The sequence below is a fragment of the Trematomus bernacchii genome, unplaced genomic scaffold (assembly GCF_902827165.1).
Source record: "Trematomus bernacchii unplaced genomic scaffold, fTreBer1.1, whole genome shotgun sequence".
Lineage (NCBI taxonomy): Eukaryota > Metazoa > Chordata > Actinopteri > Perciformes > Nototheniidae > Trematomus > Trematomus bernacchii.
In genome coordinates, this window is record NW_022987371.1 from 2,219 (window position 1) to 24,633 (window position 22,415).

At 48.4% G+C, this 22,415-nt stretch overlaps 1 protein-coding gene and 1 long non-coding RNA gene across 2 annotated transcripts; both read right to left on the reverse strand.

The window, feature by feature from the left end:
* Positions 1-5,319: 5,319 nt before the first annotated feature.
* On the reverse strand, positions 5,320-6,088 carry LOC117484836. The gene is made up of 2 exons (XR_004556172.1): positions 5,720-6,088; positions 5,320-5,687 (listed from the first exon to the last, which is right to left on the reverse strand). It is a non-coding gene; the product is annotated as an uncharacterized LOC117484836 (long non-coding RNA).
* A 1,843-nt stretch (positions 6,089-7,931) lies between these two features.
* Positions 7,932-22,213, reverse strand: LOC117484827 (phosphatidylinositol 4,5-bisphosphate 3-kinase catalytic subunit alpha isoform-like). The gene is made up of 7 exons (XM_034133262.1): positions 22,111-22,213; positions 21,950-22,028; positions 21,703-21,873; positions 21,505-21,622; positions 20,710-20,861; positions 18,824-18,972; positions 7,932-9,390 (listed from the first exon to the last, which is right to left on the reverse strand). The coding sequence occupies exons 1-7, from the start codon at positions 22,211-22,213 to the stop codon at positions 9,266-9,268; spliced, it is 897 nt and encodes a 298-aa protein (XP_033989153.1). The 3' UTR covers positions 7,932-9,265.
* Positions 22,214-22,415: the final 202 nt, after the last annotated feature.

Sequence of the window (22,415 nt, forward strand, 5' to 3'; positions counted from 1 at the left end):
CATGATGAGGCCCCGCCTCCCACGCTGTATCCAGTTCTTATTATACATCCATGGTGAGGCCCCGCCTCCCACGCTGTATCCAGTTCTTATTATACATCCATGATGAGGCCCCGCCTCCCACGCTGTATCCAGTTCTTATTATACATCCATGATGAGGCCCCGCCTCCCACGCTGTATCCAGTTCTTATTATACATCCATGATGAGGCCCCGCCTCCCACGCTGTATCCAGTTTCTTATTATACATCCATGGTGAGGCCCCCGCCTCCCACGCTGTATCCAGTTCTTATTATACATCCATGGTGAGGCCCCGCCTCCCACGCTGTATCCAGTTCTTATTATACATCCATGGTGAGGCCCCGCCTCCCACGCTGTATCCAGTTCTTATTATACATCCATGGTGAGGCCCCGCCTCCCACGCTGTATCCAGTTCTTATTATACATCCATGGTGAGGCCCCGCCTCCCACGCTGTATCCAGTTCTTATTATACATCCATGGGAACGACTCGCTGGTATCTGGAGCTGAGCGCTCATTGGTGGGTTTTACCCCGTGCTGGAGATGAAGCTCTCCATTGGCTCGCTGGTATCTGGAGCTGAGCGCTCATTGGTGGGTTTTACCCCGTGCTGGAGATGAAGCTCTCCATTGGCTCGCTGGTATCTGGAGCTGAGCGCTCATTGGTGGGTTTTACCCCGTGCTGGAGATGAAGCTCTCCATTGGCTCGCTGGTATCTGGAGCTGAGCGCTCATTGGTGGGTTTTACCCCGTGCTGGAGATGAAGCTCTCCATTGGCTCGCTGGTATCTGGAGCTGAGCGCTCATTGGTGGGTTTTACCCCGTGCTGGAGATGAAGCTCTCCATTGGCTCGCTGGTATCTGGAGCTGAGCGCTCATTGGTGGGTTTTACCCCGTGCTGGAGATGAAGCTCTCCATTGGCTCGGCTAAAGTGTGTTGTTTTGTGTCAGTTTCACGTCGCCACTTCCATTCACATTTTCCATCATTGTTCCACAATGTTTATCATCATTAAATTAATCAATATAATTTATCTATATATTTTATACTATACTTGCACTGCTTACCGTTGTCATACTTTATATATCATATTCATACACACTGTTCATACTGCTCACAGGTTACTGTGTATATCTAGTGTATTCATACACACTGCTCATACTGCTCACAGGCTGCTGTGTATATCTAGTGTATTCATACACACTGCTCATACTGCTCACAGGCTGCTGTGTATATCTAGTGTATTTATACACACTGTTCATACTGCTCACAGGCTGCTGTGTATATCTAGTGTATTTATACACACTGTTCATACTGCTCACAGGTTACTGTGTATATCTAGTGTATTTATACACACTGTTCATACTGCTCACAGGCTGCTGTGTATATCTAGTGTATTCATACACACTGCTCATACTGCTCACAGGCTGCTGTGTATATCTAGTGTATTCATATACACTGTTCATACTGCTCACAGGCTGCTGTGTATATCTAGTGTATTTATACACACTGTTCATACTGCTCACAGGCTGCTGTGTGTATCTAGTGTATTTATACACACTGCTCATACTGCTCACAGGCTGCTGTGTATATCTAGTGTATTTATACACACTGCTCATACTGCTCACAGGCTGCTGTGTATATCTAGTGTATTTATACACACTGTTCATACTGCTCACAGGCTGCTGTGTGTATCTAGTGTATTCATACACACTGTTCATACTGCTCACAGGCTGCTGTGTATATCTAGTGTATTCATACACACTGTTCATACTGCTCATAGGCTGCTGTGTATATCTAGTGTATTTATACACACTGTTCATACTGCTCACAGGCTGCTGTGTGTATCTAGTGTATTCATACACACTGTTCATACTGCTCACAGGCTGCTGTGTATATCTAGTGTATTTATACACACTGTTCATACTGCTCACAGGCTGCTGTGTATATCTAGTGTATTCATACACACTGTTCATACTGCTCACAGGCTGCTGTGTATATCTAGTGTATTCATACACACTGTTCATACTGCTCACAGGCTGCTGTGTATATCTAGTGTATTCATACACACTGTTCATACCAGTGTTTCCCATACATTGATTTATTTGCCGCAAATAAAGTATGTATTTACGCAAATATAAGTATGTATTTACTTAGTACATATCTGACATTAACAATGCAAACCGAGTCAAGCCGACTCCGAGCTGTCAGACTTCAGGCGAGCTTTTTGAAACCTCCCTCGCTAATCGGCTATTCTCGTCTACTTTGGAGGCGAGCCGCAGCTCATCTCAAACAAGCCTAGGATATATATATATTATATATATATAGACATATATACACAGTATTAAACAGATAGTATTACAGTATTTAAACAGATAGTATTGCTGCAGTATTTAAACAGATAGTATTACAGTATTTAAACAGATAGTATTCCTGCAGTATTTAAACAGATAGTATTACAGTATTTAAACAGATAGTATTCCTGCAGTATTTAAACAGATAGTATTACAGTATTTAAACAGTATTACTGCAGTATTGGTTTAAAACAGCTGATGCTAACTGTTAGCCGTTAGCTCCGGAGTTTTGGTACCGGATAATTCCCGGATTGGTGCCGGTATTTCGCCGGCGGATCGTCGGCCTTTTATCTGCTTTAGATGTTAGTATTGTGTCTTACCGCTCAAGAAGGTCCATCGCTGCTCTGGAACAAGATCCTCTTTATTCTGACTTTGATTACTTTATTGTTTTTACTTTGTTTCTCTGTGGCTCCTCGTGAGGCTCTACTCAAACAAAGCTCAGTGCGCATGTGCAGAGAGACTGGATGGAAGTGGAGAAGGGACAATATTAACGGAAGGCGTTTCGCACTTGTAAATAAAATACTTTAGTGTAGAAGTATTTCTACTTGTAAGTATTCCTGTTCAAAATATGAAATACTTTAGTGTAGACGTATTTCTACTCAAAATATGAAATACTTTAGTGTAGACGTATTTCTACTCAAAATATGAAATACTTTAGTGTAGATTTATTTCTACTCAAAATATGAAATACTTTTGTTAAGGGAAATGTTTACATATGTCCTCAGGTTTTATATGTATCGAGAGATTATGTCTATTCTGTACTGTAGGGATGTAATATTGTTATTGTACCACTGTGAGGCACTGTAACGCACTGTGTGTGTTACGTGCTACGTAAGGACGCAGGCTTGCATCATGTAAATGAGGGTGTGTTCACCTGATGCACGTGTACACTGTCTAAGTGTGTTCACCTGATGCACGTGTACACTGTCTATGTGTGTTCACCTGATGCACGTGTACACTGTCTATGTGTGTTCACCTGATGCACGTGTACACTGTCTATGTGTGTTCACCTGATGCACGTGAACACTGTCTATGTGTGTTCACCTGATGCACGTGAACACTGTCTATGTGTGTTCACTTGATGCACGTGAACACTGTCTATGTGTGTTCACCTGATGCACGTGTACACTGTCTATGTGTGTTCACCTGATGCACGTGTACACTGTCTATGTGTGTTCACCTGATGCACGTGTACACTGTCTATGTGTGTTCACCTGATGCACGTGAACACTGTCTATGTGTGTTCATCTGATGCACGTGTACACTGTCTATGTGTGTTCACCTGATGCACGTGTACACTGTCTATGTGTGTTCACTTGATGCACGTGTACACTGTCTGTGTGTGTTCACCTGATGCACGTGTACACTGTCTATGTGTGTTCACTTGATGCACGTGTACACTGTCTATGTGTGTTCACCTGATGCACGTGTACACTGTCTATGTGTGTTCACTTGATGCACGTGTACACTGTCTGTGTGTGTTCACCTGATGCACGTGTACACTGTCTATGTGTGTTCACCTGATGCACGTGTACACTGTCTATGTGTGTTCACCTGATGCACGTGTACACTGTCTATGTGTGTTCACCTGATGCACGTGTACACTGTCTATGTGTGTTCACCTGATGCACGTGAACACTGTCTATGTGTGTTCACCTGATGCACGTGTACACTGTCTATGTGTGTTCACCTGATGCACGTGTACACTGTCTATGTGTGTTCACTTGATGCACGTGTACACTGTCTGTGTGTGTTCACCTGATGCACGTGAACACTGTCTATGTGTGTTCACCTGATGCACGTGAACACTGTCTATGTGTGTTCACCTGATGCACGTGAACACTGTCTATGTGTGTTCATCTGATGCACGTGAACACTGTCTATGTGTGTTCATCTGATGCACGTGTACACTGTCTATGTGTGTTCACCTGATGCACGTGAACACTGTCTATGTGTGTTCATCTGATGCACGTGAACACTGTCTATGTGTGTTCATCTGATGCACGTGTACACTGTCTATGTGTGTTCACCTGATGCACGTGTACACTGTCTATGTGTGTTCACCTGATGCACGTGTACACTGTCTATGTGTGTTCACCTGATGCACGTGAACACTGTCTATGTGTGTTCACCTGATGCACGTGTACACTGTCTATGTGTGTTCACCTGATGCACGTGAACACTGTCTATGTGTGTTCACCTGATGCACGTGTACACTGTCTATGTGTGTTCACCTGATGCACGTGTACACTGTCTATGTGTGTTCACCTGATGCACGTGAACACTGTCTATGTGTGTTCACCTGATGCACGTGTACACTGTCTATGTGTGTTCACCTGATGCACGTGTACACTGTCTATGTGTGTTCACTTGATGCACGTGTACACTGTCTGTGTGTGTTCACCTGATGCACGTGAACACTGTCTATGTGTGTTCACCTGATGCACGTGAACACTGTCTATGTGTGTTCACCTGATGCACGTGAACACTGTCTATGTGTGTTCATCTGATGCACGTGAACACTGTCTATGTGTGTTCACCTGATGCACGTGAACACTGTCTATGTGTGTTCATCTGATGCACGTGAACACTGTCTATGTGTGTTCATCTGATGCACGTGAACACTGTCTATGTGTGTTCACCTGATGCACGTGAACACTGTCTATGTGTGTTCTTCTAAGTCAGCTCGGCTGAGCGAAGGAATCACCTGAGAAGCAGAGGGAAATAAATCATGCTCAAGGGCTAAACAGTTCATCGTCTCCGTCTCCACTATTTCTCTCCGAGTGCAGCGTATGAAGAAGCTGCCATCCTAAACCTTAACAACTTTAGTGTAGAAGTATTTCTATTTGTAAGTATTTTGACTGAAAATATGAAATAAAGAACCTTGAACCTTGACCCTTGAACCTTGAGCCTTAAAATACTTTAATATATTTATGTCAGAAATGAATAAGACCAACTTCAACTGTGTCACACCTGTTGAGCTTTTATTTTGAAAGTACACAATAACACTGACAGTTTCCATGTTGTAGTTTTTGCTCCGGTCCCATATATGGGCGTGGAGCTGCACAGCTCTTCCTATTGGTCGATCCATTGTCTCTGTTTGCAGTAAAAAAGTCTTTGAGACGAGGATCCGACAGCGTCAGGATTAAAACCACAAATCATATTCAACATTACAAACCATCATGAGCACAACACACTCATCAAGTCACCATGGTAACAGCACCGTCGATGATGTCATGCAGCATGGGGCGGGGTCAGGTCGTCATGGTTAACGACACAAACACACACCTTCACATTCAAATTAAAAACTGGCGACTTCACCCTTTACCTCTCTGATGCTACGCTAACGTCACCCTTTACCCCTCTGATGCTACGCTAACGTCACCCTTTACCCCTCTGATGCTACGCTAACGTCACCCTTTACCCCTCTGATGCTACGCTAACGTCACCCTTTACCTCTCTGATGCTACGCTAACGTCACCCTTTACCCCTCTGATGCTACGCTAACGTTACCCTTTACCCCTCTGATGCTACGCTAACGTCACCCTTTACCTCTCTGATGCTACGCTAACGTCACCCTTTACCCCTCTGATGCTACGCTAACGTCATCCTTTACCTCTCTAATGCTACGCTAACGTCACCCTTTACCCCTCTGATGCTACGCTAACGTCACCCTTTACCTCTCTGATGCTACGCTAACGTCACCCTTTACCCCTCTGATGCTACGCTAACGTCACCCTTACCCCTCTGATGCTACGCTAACGTCACCCTTTACCTCTCTGATGCTACGCTAACGTCACCCTTTACCTCTCTGATGCTACGCTAACGTCACCCATTACCCATCTGATGCTACACTAACATCACCCATTACCCAGCTGATGCTACGCTAACGTCACCCTCTACCTCTCTGATGTTACGCTAACGTCACCCATTACCCATCTGATGCTACGCTAACGTCACCCATTACCCAGCTGATGCTACGCTAACGTCACCCTCTACCTCTCTGATGCTACGCTAACGTCACCCTCTACCTCTCTGATGCTACGCTAAGGTCACCCATTACCCAGCTGATGCTACGCTAAGGTCACCCATTACCCAGCTGATGCTACGCTAACGTCATCCATTACCCCTCTGATGCTACGCTAGGGATAGGAATTTGAAAGCAAATGTATATTCGAATATTCGACCCCCCAAAAAACGATTAACCGAAATGTAAATATTCTATAAAAAAAAAATTGGCTCAAAAAAAGATTTCTAACTTTTTTTTTCGAAAAAATATTTTTCAATAACTTTTGGAAATAAATAAATACATGTTCAAATAAGTTTAGAAACCAAGTCGAATTTGTCAAATGTATTGAACTGGTGATCACAGTTTGACAGCTATAGGCCTACAGCTTTCATGTGCGGAGGCGAATCACAATCAGGCCAGCTGTAGAGGAGACCCTCTCAGCTGGAACGGAGGTTGCGGGTATAGCAAGGTATAGTATGTCTATATATAAGTTTAATTTGGCATAGTTTGCACTCTACACCGCACTCACTAACCTGGTGGAAATCTTTCCACTCCTTTTTGACGCCATGTCTGTTGTGTAGGACTCTTCTTAGAGTGTAAATAATTACCGGACTATGACTGGTCAAATATGTTGAATACCGGCAAAACTAAATCTCTCCTGTCAAAATGTCTTTGTACTTTGCCGCCACACACGGTTGCCAAGCAGCGCTTATTGTTGTTTAGGCTGGCCACTCATGTGTCGCGAGTGTTGACAGGGGGCGGGGGAGCACGCTCATGAACTGTTAGCGCCCGAACCTCGCAACGGCTGCGGAGCGCATTTGCACCGCATTTGGGCATAAGATGGAGGTTTGAGTCTGAGTGATCTGCGTGTAGGCAGGGGCAGCAGCCATAGCATTAGCTAGAACTAGATCTGATGGATTTGGACATAAGATGAGGTTTGAGTCTGCGTGATCTGCGTGTAGGCAGGGGCAGCAGCCATATCATTAGAACTAGATCTGATGGATTTGGACATAAGATGAGGTTTGAGTCTGCGTGATCTGCGTGTAGGCAGGGGCAGCAGCCATATCATTAGCTAGAACTAGATCTGATGGGTTTGGACATAAGATGAGGTTTGAGTCTGAGTGATCTGCGTGTAGGCAGGGGCAGCAGCCATATCATTAGAACTAGATCTGATGGGTTTGGACATAAGATGAGGTTTGAGTCTGAGTGATCTGCGTGTAGGCAGGGGCAGCAGCCATATCATTAGCTAGAACTAGATCTGATGGGTTTGGACATAAGATGAGGTTTGAGTCTGTGTGATCTGCGTGTAGGCAGGGGCAGCAGCCATAGCATTAGCTAGAACTAGATCTGATGGATTTGGACATAAACGCGAGTGAAGTATAACCGGACGCGAGAGAGAGAGAGAGAGATCAGCACCTGCAGCTCTGCCTGCTGTGAGGGACCGGTGAGCGGAGCAAAACACACCTTTAGACGTCACCTAACACATTTAGCTATGGCACTGTCGTATACATTGAATTATTCAATTTGATAATATGTAATCAACTTAGGCATCCCTCCCAAAAAAAGAAGAAAAAAAAAAACTCATATTCGAATACCTGAATAATTTCGAATATTCGATTAATCGTTCCCATCCCTATGCTACGCTAACGTCAACTTCTAGCTAACTATGGGTGCACCTTGCTAGCACACTAACAATGAGCCTAGCATTGCCACGGCTAACGAGCAGCTGATTGGTTGAGCTTGTTCCCTGATATAACGCGATATGTCCAGTAGAAATCAGAGCGTCTCTCTCTGAGATAATTCAAATTGAATAAATATTAAAAACTTTGGAGCTAATTTGGGTCTCGAGCCACCGGCTGTGGACGGAGAGATTATGAATCATCTGCACAGAGATTGATTTCATAACTTTGTAATATTAGGATGAGCTGCAATATTTAAAATATAAACAGCTCCTCAACTTCTGGACATTTATAAGAAAATAGATCTGAAATTACCTTAAAAATGAGTGTTTTTAGGTACAAACGGTTTAATGTTGGTAGAAACATTCTCAGAAGCTTTAAAATGAAGTCCTAATGTTTCACGAATTAGTTTCTGGAGGAAAAGTTTGAATGTTGTTTGAATTATGAAATTAAAACCTATCTTCGTATAAAAAGTGGTCGTTTTGGTTCAAACTGTAAACTTCAGCTGATCTGTGAGGCGTGTGGCGCAGTGGATAGAGCCTTGGTGTTGGGATCAGGGGGTCACAGGTTCGAGTCCCACTGCAGTCAACATGTCGTTGTGTCCCCTCTTCACCCCAAAGTGCTCCTGGGGGGATTGCCCACAGTATTGAGTATGTGAGTCACTTTGGATAAAAGGGTCTAAAAAGTCACATGTGATGTAATCTGTTGTGCTTTGATTTACAGAGACGTGATTGGTTAGTGCTCTAGAGGCTCCGCCCACAGCTGGTCAGCTCTGCCTTCCTATTGGTCAGAACTCCTGATTGTCATGATAACGTCTTGAATGTAATTGGAGGTTTTATTGCTCTCGCACTTTGCTGGTTTGAATAAAGCTTCATTCAAATTCTCAAGTTTATAAAGTCACATTAATAAAGTTTAATTCAAATGCTACAGTATTTAGGGCAGCTAGCTTATATGCTAACAGCAGCATGCAGCTAGCAGAGCTAACATGCTAACTGTAGCATCGACTGGAAGACTTTTACGACCTTCTCTTTTCCCAGCATGCCTTTGGCTTCCTACACCTCTGACCCTGAGATTCATGTTGCTATGACAACCATCCCATCAACATCCACACCATGATGCTAAATCACAAGTGCGTGTGTTAGAGTGTGTGTGTGTGTGTGTGTGTGTGTGTGTGTGTGTGTGTGTGTGTGTGTGTGTGTGTGTGTGTGTGTGTGTGTGTCAGTGCTCGTTGGGCATGTGTCTGATGGTGTGGAAGATCCAGTCCATCTTGGTGCTCCAGCCTCCATGATGAGCGTCGTTCATCTGCTTCGTGAAATATTCCAACGCCTCCTGCTGACTCTTCTCTGAGAGATAGACAGGTGAGACAGACAGGTAAGAGACAGACAGGTGAGAGACAGACAGGTGAGACAGACAGGTAAGAGACAGACAGGTGAGACAGACAGGTGAGAGACAGACAGGTGAGGCAGACAGGTGAGAGATAGACAGGTGAGAGACAGACAGGTGAGACAGACAGGTGAGGCAGACAGGTGAGAGACAGACAGGTGGAGACAGACAGGTAAGAGACAGACAGGTGAGACAGACAGGTGAGACAGACAGGTAAGAGACAGACAGGTGAGACAGACAGATGAGACAGACAGGTAAGAGACAGACAGGTGAGACAGACAGGTGAGACAGACAGGTAAGAGACAGACAGGTGAGGCAGACAGGTGAGAGATAGACAGGTGGAGACAGACAGGTAAGAGACAGACAGGTGAGAGACAGACAGGTGAGAGACAGACAGGTGGAGACAGACAGGTGAGAGACAGACAGGTGAAATAGACAGTTGAGAGATAGACAGGTGGAGACAGACAGGTGAGACAGACAGGTGAGACAGACAGGTGAGAGACAGACAGGTGAGATAGACAGGTAAGAGACAGACAGGTGAGAGACAGACAGGTGAGAGAGAGACAGGTGAGAGACAGGTGAGAGACAGACAGGTGAGAGACAGACAGGTGAGAGAGAGACAGGTGAGAGACAGGTGAGAGACAGACAGGTGAGACAGACAGGTGAGAGACAGACAGGTGAGAGACAGACAGGTGGAGACAGACAGGTGAGAGAGAGACAGGTGAGAGACAGACAGGTAGAGTTAGTATTATGACATCATGAACCTCATAAAGACAAAGCACCTCAAAAGTTATTTTAGAGGGTTAGAGATTCCTCTGGTTCTTCAGTCAGACGGCTCCTCGTGGGTTCTGTGTTCAGAACCCACGAGGAGCCGTGCACATGCTGCGTTCTGTGTTCAGAACCCACTAGGAGCCGTACACATGCTGCGTTCTGTGTTCTGAACCCACTAGGAGCCGTACACATGCTGCGTTCTGTGTTCTGAACCCACGAGGAGCCGTACACATGCTGCGTTCTGTGTTCTGAACCCACGAGGAGCCGTACACATGCTGTGTTCTGTGTTCTGAACCCACTAGGAGCCGTACACATGCTGTGTTCTGTGTTCTGAACCCACTAGGAGCCGTACACATGCTGTGTTCTGTGTTCAGAACCCACGAGGAGCCGTACACATGCTGCGTTCTGTGTTCAGAACCCACGAGGAGCCGTACACATGCTGCGTTCTGTGTTCAGAACCCACTAGGAGCCGTACACATGCTGCGTTCTGTGTTCAGAACCCACGAGGAGCCGTACACATGCTGCGTTCTGTGTTCTGAACCCACGAGGAGCCGTACACATGCTGCGTTCTGTGTTCAGAACCCACGAGGAGCCGTACACATGCTGCGTTCTGTGTTCAGAACCCACTAGGAGCCGTACACATGCTGCGTTCTGTGTTCAGAACCCACTAGGAGCCGTACACATGCTGCGTTCTGTGTTCAGAACCCACGAGGAGCCGTACACATGCTGCGTTCTGTGTTCTGAACCCACTAGGAGCCGTACACATGCTGCGTTCTGTGTTCTGAACCCACTAGGAGCCGTACACATGCTGTGTTCTGTGTTCAGAACCCACTAGGAGCCGTACACATGCTGTTTTCTGTGTTCAGAACCCACGAGGAGCCGTACACATGCTGTGTTCTGTGTTCTGAACCCACTAGGAGCCGTACACATGCTGTGTTCTGTGTTCAGAGCCCACGAGGAGCCGTACACATGCTGCGTTCTGTGTTCAGAACCCACTAGGAGCCGTACACATGCTGTGTTCTGTGTTCTGAACCCACGAGGAGCCGTACACATGCTGCGTTCTGTGTTCAGAACCCACTAGGAGCCGTACACATGCTGTGTTCTGTGTTCTGAACCCACGAGGAGCCGTACACATGCTGCGTTCTGTGTTCAGAACCCACGAGGAGCCGTACACATGCTGCGTTCTGTGTTCAGAACCCACTAGGAGCCGTACACATGCTGCGTTCTGTGTTCTGAACCCACGAGGAGCCGTACACATGCTGGGTTCTGTGTTCTGAACCCACGAGGAGCCGTACACATGCTGCGTTCTGTGTTCAGAACCCACGAGGAGCCGTACACATGCTGTGTTCTGTGTTCTGAACCCACTAGGAGCCGTACACATGCTGCGTTCTGTGTGTAGAACCCACTAGGAGCCGTACACATGCTGTGTTCTGTGTTCAGAACCCACTAGGAGCCGTACACATGCTGCGTTCTGTGTTCTGAACCCACTAGGAGCCGTACACATGCTGTGTTCTGTGTTCTGAACCCACGAGGAGCCGTACACATGCTGCGTTCTGTGTTCTGAACCCACTAGGAGCCGTACACATGCTGCGTTCTGTGTGTAGAACCCACTAGGAGCCGTACACATGCTGCGTTCTGTGTTCTGAACCCACTAGGAGCCGTACACATGCTGCGTTCTGTGTTCAGAACCCACTAGGAGCCGTACACATGCTGTGTTCTGTGTTCAGAACCCACTAGGAGCCGTACACATGCTGCGTTCTGTGTTCTGAACCCACGAGGAGCCGTACACATGCTGCGTTCTGTGTTCTGAACCCACTAGGAGCCGTACACATGCTGTGTTCTGTGTTCAGAACCCACTAGGAGCCGTACACATGCTGTGTTCTGTGTTCTGAACCCACTAGGAGCCGTACACATGCTGCGTTCTGTGTTCTGAACCCACTAGGAGCCGTACACATGCTGTGTTCTGTGTTCAGAACCCACTAGGAGCCGTACACATGCTGCGTTCTGTGTGTAGAACCCACTAGGAGCCGTACACATGCTGCGTTCTGTGTTCTGAACCCACTAGGAGCCGTACACATGCTGCGTTCTGTGTTCTGAACCCACTAGGAGCCGTACACATGCTGCGTTCTGTGTTCAGAACCCACTAGGAGCCGTACACATGCTGTGTTCTGTGTTCTGAACCCACTAGGAGCCGTACACATGCTGTGTTCTGTGTTCAGAACCCACTAGGAGCCGTACACATGCTGTGTTCTGTGTTCTGAACCCACGAGGAGCCGTACACATGCTGTGTTCTGTGTTCTGAACCCACTAGGAGCCGTACACATGCTGTGTTCTGTGTTCAGAACCCACGAGGAGCCGTACACATGCTGTGTTCTGTGTTCTGAACCCACTAGGAGCCGTACACATGCTGTGTTCTGTGTTCAGAACCCACGAGGAGCCGTACACATGCTGCGTTCTGTGTTCAGAACCCACTAGGAGCCGTACACATGCTGTGTTCTGTGTTCTGAACCCACGAGGAGCCGTACACATGCTGCGTTCTGTGTTCAGAACCCACTAGGAGCCGTACACATGCTGCGTTCTGTGTTCAGAACCCACTAGGAGCCGTACACATGCTGTGTTCTGTGTTCTGAACCCACGAGGAGCCGTACACATGCTGTGTTCTGTGTTCAGAACCCACGAGGAGCCGTACACATGCTGTGTTCTGTGTTCTGAACCCACGAGGAGCCGTACACATGCTGCGTTCTGTGTTCAGAACCCACTAGGAGCCGTACACATGCTGCGTTCTGTGTTCAGAACCCACTAGGAGCCGTACACATGCTGTGTTCTGTGTTCTGAACCCACGAGGAGCCGTACACATGCTGCGTTCTGTGTTCAGAACCCACGAGGAGCCGTACACATGCTGCGTTCTGTGTTCAGAACCCACTAGGAGCCGTACACATGCTGCGTTCTGTGTTCTGAACCCACTAGGAGCCGTACACATGCTGGGTTCTGTGTTCTGAACCCACGAGGAGCCGTACACATGCTGCGTTCTGTGTTCAGAACCCACGAGGAGCCGTACACATGCTGTGTTCTGTGTTCTGAACCCACTAGGAGCCGTACACATGCTGCGTTCTGTGTTCAGAACCCACTAGGAGCCGTACACATGCTGTGTTCTGTGTTCTGAACCCACGAGGAGCCGTACACATGCTGCGTTCTGTGTTCTGAACCCACTAGGAGCCGTACACATGCTGCGTTCTGTGTGTAGAACCCACTAGGAGCTGTACACATGCTGCGTTCTGTGTTCTGAACCCACTAGGAGCCGTACACATGCTGTGTTCTGTGTTCTGAACCCACTAGGAGCCGTACACATGCTGTGTTCTGTGTTCAGAACCCACTAGGAGCCGTACACATGCTGCGTTCTGTGTTCTGAACCCACTAGGAGCTGTACACATGCTGCGTTCTGTGTGTAGAACCCACTAGGAGCCGTACACATGCTGCGTTCTGTGTTCTGAACCCACTAGGAGCCGTACACATGCTGCGTTCTGTGTTCTGAACCCACTAGGAGCCGTACACATGCTGCGTTCTGTGTTCTGAACCCACTAGGAGCCGTACACATGCTGCGTTCTGTGTTCTGAACCCACTAGGAGCCGTACACATGCTGCGTTCTGTGTTCTGAACCCACTAGGAGCCGTACACATGCTGCGTTCTGTGTTCAGAACCCACTAGGAGCCGTACACATGCTGTGTTCTGTGTTCAGAACCCACTAGGAGCCGTACACATGCTGCGTTCTGTGTTCTGAACCCACGAGGAGCCGTACACATGCTGTGTTCTGTGTTCTGAACCCACTAGGAGCCGTACACATGCTGTGTTCTGTGTTCTGAACCCACGAGGAGCCGTACACATGCTGCGTTCTGTGTTCTGAACCCACTAGGAGCCGTACACATGCTACGTTCTGTGTTCTGAACCCACGAGGAGCCGTACACATGCTGTGTTCTGTGTTCTGAACCCACTAGGAGCCGTACACATGCTGTGTTCTGTGTTCAGAACCCACTAGGAGCCGTACACATGCTGTGTTCTGTGTTCTGAACCCACTAGGAGCCGTACACATGCTGTGTTCTGTGTTCTGAACCCACTAGGAGCCGTACACATGCTGCGTTCTGTGTTCTGAATCCACTAGGAGCCGTACACATGCTGCGTTCTGTGTTCAGAACCCACGAGGAGCCGTACACATGCTGCGTTCTGTGTTCTGAACCCACGAGGAGCCGTACACATGCTACGTTCTGTGTTCTGAACCCACGAGGAGCCGTACACATGCTGTGTTCTGTGTTCTGAACCCACTAGGAGCCGTACACATGCTGTGTTCTGTGTTCAGAACCCACTAGGAGCCGTGCACTGCAGGATTGCTTTGCATCTACGGATTGGAGTGTGTTTGAGGACAATAACATCAACACACACACGGACACTGTCATCTGCTACATTGGGAAATGCATCGATGACGTGGTACCGAAGGTTTCTGTACGGACATTCCCAAATCAAAAGCCCTGGGTAAACGGTGAGGTGCGCGGCAAACTGAAAGCGCGCACTCTCGCGCACACAGCGGGAGATTTGGAGGAGTACAGGAAGTCTAGGTATGATCTCCGGAGAGCAATAAAAAATGCAAAGAGACAGTACAAAGAGAAGGTGGAATCTGACTTCAAAGGCTGTAACACTAGGAATATGTGGGCGGGACTAAGGACAATGACTGACTACAAAGGAGCAGCGGGGGGTGCTGCGGGAGTGTCTGCGTGCGCATCTCTCCCAGATGAGCTAAACAGTTTTTTTGCACGCTTTGAGAGCAGCCAGGCTGTGGAGGTACAGAGGGACCAGGAGCTACACTGCCCTTTTGTTTTAAATAGGGCAGATGTGTGTAAATCCTTTAAAAGGGTTAACCCACACAAGGCTCCTGGACCTGATGGCATCCCTGGCCGTGTTCTCAGGGTGTGTGCAGTTCAGCTGGCAGAGGTGTTCACAGACATCTTCAACAGGTCCCTGCTGCAGTCTGTAGTCCCCACATGTCTTAAACACTCCACCATCATTCCTGTCCCCAAAAAGACAATCATCACCTGCCCCAACGACTACCGCCCAGTAGCACTCACCTCCATCATAATGAAGTGCTTTGAGCGGTTAGTCAAATTATTCATCACCTCCTCCCTCCCTGAATCTCTGGACCCCCTGCAGTTTGCCTACAGAGCAAACAGGTCCACAGACTACGCCATAGCCCTCACCCTCCACACTGCCCTCTCACACCTGGACCCGAAGAACAGGAACACATATGTGAGAATGCTGTTCATTGACTACAGTTCAGCATTCAACACCATTGTGCCCTCCAAGCTGGCCATCAAGCTCAGAGACCTCGGGCTCAACAGCGCCCTCTGCGACTGGATCCTGAACTTCCTGACGGGCAGACCCCAGGCAGTGCGGGTGGGAAACATCACATCCTCCACCCTGATCCTCAACACCGGTGCCCCTCAAGGCTGCGTGCTCAGCCCTCTCCTCTACTCCCTGTTCACCCACGACTGCGTGGCCACACACAGCTCCAACACCATCGTGAAGTTTGCTGATGACACGACCGTCATCGGCCAGATCACAGACGATGACGAGACGGCGTACAGAGAGGAGGTCGAAAACCTGACATCTTGGTGCCAGGAGAACAACCTCCATCTCAACATCAGCAAAACAAAGGAGCTGATTGTGGACTACAGGAAGCAGCAGGGAGAGGGACACGCCCCCATCGCCATCAATGGGACTACGGTGGAGAGAGTCAAAAGCTTCAGGTTCCTTGGGGTCCACATCACTGAGGACCTGACATGGTCTCTTCACACCACCACCATCACTAAGAAAGCTCGACAGCGGCTCTTCTTCCTCCGCAGGCTGAGGAGGTTCAAAATGGATTCCAGGATACTCTGCAACTTCTACAGGTGCACGATAGAGAGTATCCTCACTGGCAGCATGACGGCCTGGTACGGCAGCTGCACCGACCTCGATCGTAAGGCTTTACAGAGGGTGGTGAAAACTGCACAGCACATCACCAGGACGGAGCTGCCATCCATGGAGGACCTTTACTCCCAGCGGCTCAGGAAGAAATCACTACGGATTATCAAAGACCCCCATCACCCCAGCCACAAACTGTTCTTTCTGTTGCCGTCTGGCAGACGTTACCGCAGCATCCGGGCAAGGACAAGAAGATTCGGAGACAGTTTCTTCCCGCGGGCAGTGAGACTGTTAAACAATTGAACTGTTGAAACAACATCAAACATTCAACTGCTACTCAGTAGTATGTATCTAATACCTAATATATATATATCATTCCAATAACTTGTATATAGACTCATACTGCACTATTCCACATCATAACTTTATTTCATTTTTATAACTATTACTATTTTTGTATTGCTCTTGCTCTTATTGTTATTATGTTATGTTATTATGTTGCATTGTTGGAGAAGCCTGTGACATAAGATTTTCAACTGCATAATTACTCTGTAGCTATGTCAGATTGACAATAAAGAACCTTGAACCTTGAACCTTGAACCTACACATGCTGTGTTCTGTGTGTAGAACCCACTAGGAGCCGTACACATGCTGCGTTCTGTGTTCTGAACCCACTAGGAGCCGTACACATGCTGCGTTCTGTGTTCAGAACCCACGAGGAGCCGTACACATGCTACGTTCTGTGTTCTGAACCCACTAGGAGCCGTACACATGCTGCGTTCTGTGTTCTGAACCCACTAGGAGCCGTACACATGCTGTGTTCTGTGTTCTGAACCCACTAGGAGCCGTACACATGCTGTGTTCTGTGTTCTGAACCCACTAGGAGCCGTACACATGCTGTGTTCTGTGTGTAGAACCCACGAGGAGCCGTACACATGCTGCGTTCTGTGTTCTGAACCCACTAGGAGCCGTACACATGCTGTGTTCTGTGTGTAGAACCCACTAGGAGCCGTACACATGCTGTGTTCTGTGTTCTGAACCCACTAGGAGCCGTACACATGCTGCGTTCTGTGTTCTGAACCCACTAGGAGCCGTACACATGCTGTGTTCTGTGTTCTGAAACCCACTAGGAGCCGTACACATGCTGTGTTCTGTGTTCTGAACCCACGAGGAGCCGTACACATGCTGCGTTCTGTGTTCTGAACCCACGAGGAGCCGTACACATGCTGCGTTCTGTGTTCAGAACCCACGAGGAGCCGTACACATGCTGCGTTCTGTGTTCTGAACCCACGAGGAGCCGTACACATGCTGTGTTCTGTGTTCTGAACCCACTAGGAGCCGTACACATGCTGTGTTCTGTGTTCTGAACCCACAAGGAGCCGTACACATGCTGTGTTCTGTACTTTGTGCACTACCTGACAGGTTGTAGTGCTGCAGCTTAATACAGCTCAGACTGAGAGGCTCTGATAACTACAGCTCAGACTGAGAGGCTCTGATAACTACAGCTCAGACTGAGAGACTCTGATAACTACAGCTCAGACTGAGAGACTCTGATAACTACAGCTCAGACTGAGAGAGATAACTACAGCTCAGACTGAGAGACTCTGATAACTACAGCTCAGACTGAGAGAGATAACTACAGCTCAGACTGAGAGGCTCTGATAACTACAGCTCAGACTGAGAGAGATAACTACAGCTCAGACTGAGAGAGATAACTACAGCTCAGACTGAGAGAGATAACTACAGCTCAGACTGAGAGACTCTGATAACTACAGCTCAGACTGAGAGAGATAACTACAGCTCAGACTGAGAGGCTCTGATAACTACAGCTCAGACTGAGAGAGATAACTACAGCTCAGACTGAGAGGCTCTGATAACTACAGCTCAGACTGAGAGGCTCTGATAGCTACAGCTCAGACTGAGAGACTCTGATAACTACAGCTCAGACTGAGAGGCTCTGATAACTACAGCTCAGACTGAGAGACTCTGATAACTACAGCTCAGACTGAGAGACTCTGATAACTACAGCTCAGACTGAGAGGCTCTGATAACTACAGCTCAGACTGAGAGACTCTGATAACTACAGCTCAGACTGAGAGACTCTGATAACTACAGCTCAGACTGAGAGACTCTGAGGAAATGAACTGCTGGCTCTCCCAGCATACACGCGGTTTGATTGGCTAGCGCTTGTACTGGCAGATTTGCATAAGCAGGATTTGATTGGCTGACGCCTCCGTCGAAGCTTCAAAAGTAGAACATTGCTCTGCTTTTGCAGCGAGCAACGCGAGAAAAGCTACGCTTTGCTCCCACAATGCAGTTCGGCGAAGCGTGACGTCACCCCATTCAAACGCACGCCGCCGTGTGTAGGGGCCGTCATGCTCTACCGGTCTCCCTCTCTACCTGTCTACCTCTCTACCGGTCTCCCTCTCTACCTGTCTACCTCTCTACCGGTCTCCCTCTCTACCTGTCTAACTGTCTCCCTCTCTAACTGTCTCCCTCTCTACCTGTCTCTCTACCTGTCTCTCTAACTGTCTCCCTCTCTACCTGTCACTCTAACTGTCTCCCTCTCTACGTGTCTCCCTCTCTACCTGTCTCCCGCTCTACCTGTCTCCCTCTCTACCTCTCTACCTATCTCCCGCTCTACCTGTCTCACCCCCTGTCTGCCTGTCTCACCCAGTGCCAGGGTCTTCCTCAGGTAAGCGATGTCATCGAAGCTCTGCAGCTCCGGCATGCCGCAGCCCAGCAGCAGAGAGAAGAGGTTGATGAAGAGGCTGGCGTGCTGACGTATCAACAGGTAGGCTTTATAACACATCTCCTGGAACCTGAGAGACAGACAGGTGAGAGACAGACAGGTGAGAGAGAGTCAGGTGAGAGACAGACAGGTAGGCTTTATAACACATCTCCTGGAACCTGAGAGACAGACAGGTGAGAGACAGACAGGTGAGAGACAGATTGATACACAGACAGGTGAGAGACAGTCAGGTGAGAGACAGACAGGTAGGCTTTATAACACATCTCCTGGAACCTGAGAGACAGACAGGTGAGAGACAGTCAGGTGAGAGACAGACAGGTAGGCTTTATAACACATCTCCTGGAACCTGAGAGACAGACAGGTGAGAGACAGACAGGTGAGAGAGAGTCAGGTGAGAGACAGACAGGTAGGCTTTATAACACATCTCCTGGAACCTGAGAGACAGTCAGGTGAGAGACAGACAGGTAGGCTTTATAACACATCTCCTGGAACCTGAGAGACAGACAGGTGAGAGACAGACAGGTAGGCTTTATAACACATCTCCTGAAACCTGAGAGAGACAGGTGAGAGACAGACAGGTAGGCTTTATAACACATCTCCTGGAACCTGAGAGACAGACAGGTAGGCTTTATAACACATCTCCTGAAACCTGAGAGAGACAGGTGAGAGACAGACAGGTGAGAGACAGTCAGGTGAGAGACAGACAGGTAGGCTTTATAACACATCTCCTGAAACCTGAGAGACAGACAGGTAGGCTTTATAACACATCTCCTGAAACCTGAGAGACAGACAGGTGAGAGACAGACAGGTGAGAGACAGTCAGGTGAGAGACAGACAGGTGAGAGACAGTCAGGTGAGAGACAGACAGGTAGGCTTTATAACACATCTCCTGAAACCTGAGAGAGACAGGTGAGAGACAGACAGGTGAGAGACAGTCAGGTGAGAGACAGACAGGTAGGCTTTATAACACATCTCCTGGAACCTGAGAGACAGACAGGTGAGAGACAGACAGGTAGGCTTTATAACACATCTCCTGGAACCTGAGAGACAGACAGGTGAGAGACAGACAGGTAGGCTTTATAACACATCTCCTAGAACCTGAGAGACAGACAGGTGAGAGACAGACAGGTAGGCTTTATAACACATCTCCTGGAACCTGAGAGACAGGCAGGTGAGAGACAGACAGGTGAGAGACAGACAGGTGAGAGACAGACAGGTAGGCTTTATAACACATCTCCTGGAACCTGAGAGACAGACAGGTGAGAGACAGACAGGTAGGCTTTATAACACATCTCCTGGAACCTGAGAGACAGACAGGTGAGAGACAGACAGGTGAGAGAGAGTCAGGTGAGAGACAGACAGGTGAGAGACAGACAGGTAGGCTTTATAACACATCTCCTGGAACCTGAGAGACAGACAGGTGAGAGACAGACAGGTAGGCTTTATAACACATCTCCTGGAACCTGAGAGACAGACAGGTGAGAGACAGACAGGTGAGAGAGAGTCAGGTGAGAGACAGACAGGTGAGAGACAGACAGGTAGGCTTTATAACACATCTCCTGGAACCTGAGAGACAGGCAGGTGAGAGACAGACAGGTGAGAGACAGACAGGTGAGAGACAGACAGGTAGGCTTTATAACACATCTCCTGGAACCTGAGAGACAGACAGGTGAGAGACAGACAGGTAGGCTTTATAACACATCTCCTGGAACCTGAGAGACAGACAGGTGAGAGACAGACAGGTGAGAGACAGATTGATAGACAGACGGCAGGACAGACAGACAGGTGGACAGACAGGTGGACACACCTCTCAAACTCCTTGGTCTTGGTGGACTCCTGCACTCCTTTGCTGATGACGATGAGGAAGTCCTGCGTGAGGACGAAGGGGACGCGCTCCCTCTTATAACCAAACTTCTTCTTCTTGTGGTCCAGGAAGTGGCCGAAGTCAATGTGGAAGAGCTGGAAGCAGAAACAGGTGAGAGACAGACAGGTGAGAGACAGACAGGTGAGAGAGAGACAGGTGAGAGACAGACAGGTGAGAGACAGACAGGTGAGAGACAGACAGGTGAGAGACAGACAGGTGAGAGACAGACAGGTGAGAGACAGACAGGTGGAAGTCAATGTGGAAGAGCTGGAAGCAGAAACAGAGCTAACATGCTAACAGCAGCACGCAGCTAGCAGAGCTAACATGCTAACAGCAACACGCAGCTAGCAGAGCTAACATGCTAACTGTAGCATCGACTGTGGAAGAGCTGGAAGCAGAGACAGAGCTAACATGCTAACTGTAGCATCGACTGTGGAAGAGCTGGAAGCAGAGACAGAGCTAACATGCTAACAGCAACATGCAGCTAGCAGAGCTAACATGCTAACTGTAGCATCAATGTGGAAGAGCTGGAAGCAGAAACAGGTGAGAGACAGACAGGTGGACAGACAGGTGAGAGATAGACAGGTGAGAGACAGACAGGTGAGAGACAGGTGGAAGTCAATGTGGAAGAGCTGGAAGCAGAAACAGTAAAACGCCGAGTCATGCTGAGTCACCTGACATGCTGAGTCACCTGACATGCTGAGTCACCTGACATGCTGAGTCACCTGACTGTCTCACCTGTCCGTTCTCCTTCACCATGATGTTGGAGTTGTGTCGGTCTCCGATCCCCAGAATGAACGTCGCCACGCAGTAACCAGCACAGGACCTGGTGAACAGGTCGATGGCTCGGTCATACCTGAGAGACAGACAGGCAGTGAGACAGGTGACAGACAGTCAGACAGGTAACACACAGGTGACAGACAGACGTGTACTGACGCCTCCCCGCGGTTCTTGTCTTTGATCCAGTGGTGCAGGGTGTTGGAGTTGAACTGCAGCGCCCCCTTCAGTCCGCCCTTGCACTGGATCTGCATGATGGTGAAGCTGTTCTTCACTACCTCGATCAGACCCACGCAGTCTCCGATGGACAGACAGCCGTACGGCAGCATGCTGCAGACAGACAGGCAGACAGACAGGTGATTCAGGATGCTTTATATCGCTGTTAATCCTTGAGTCCGGTTCTCACCGCAGGTCCAGGTTCTGGTTCTGCCAGATGTTTTCCATGATCTTGATGATCTGCAGAGTCAGCATGTCCTGCCGCAGGTCTGCAACACACACAGGTCACAAACTACATTACCCACAATCCCCGGTCCCTTTGAAGTGTTGTGTTTGCGCTGAGCTAGCTACCGTCTCCATTCTTAAAGATGATCTCGTTGTTGGTAAAGAGCAGCTCCGACATGATTTCAGGATTCTCCCAGTTCAACCACAGAGGACGCTTCGCCGAAGACATGATGCGGCACTCCTCCAGCCTGGGGGGAATAATGTACATTAACAGTGTTTGGATGATTGTTTGGTTGGTTGGATGTGCTGGGGTTAGTTGGTTGGTTGGTTGGTTGGTCATTTGGTTTGGGTTAATTGGTCATTTGGTTGGGGTTAGTTAGTTGGTTAGTTGGTTGGTTGGTTGGTTGGTTGGTTGGTTGGTTGGTTGGTTG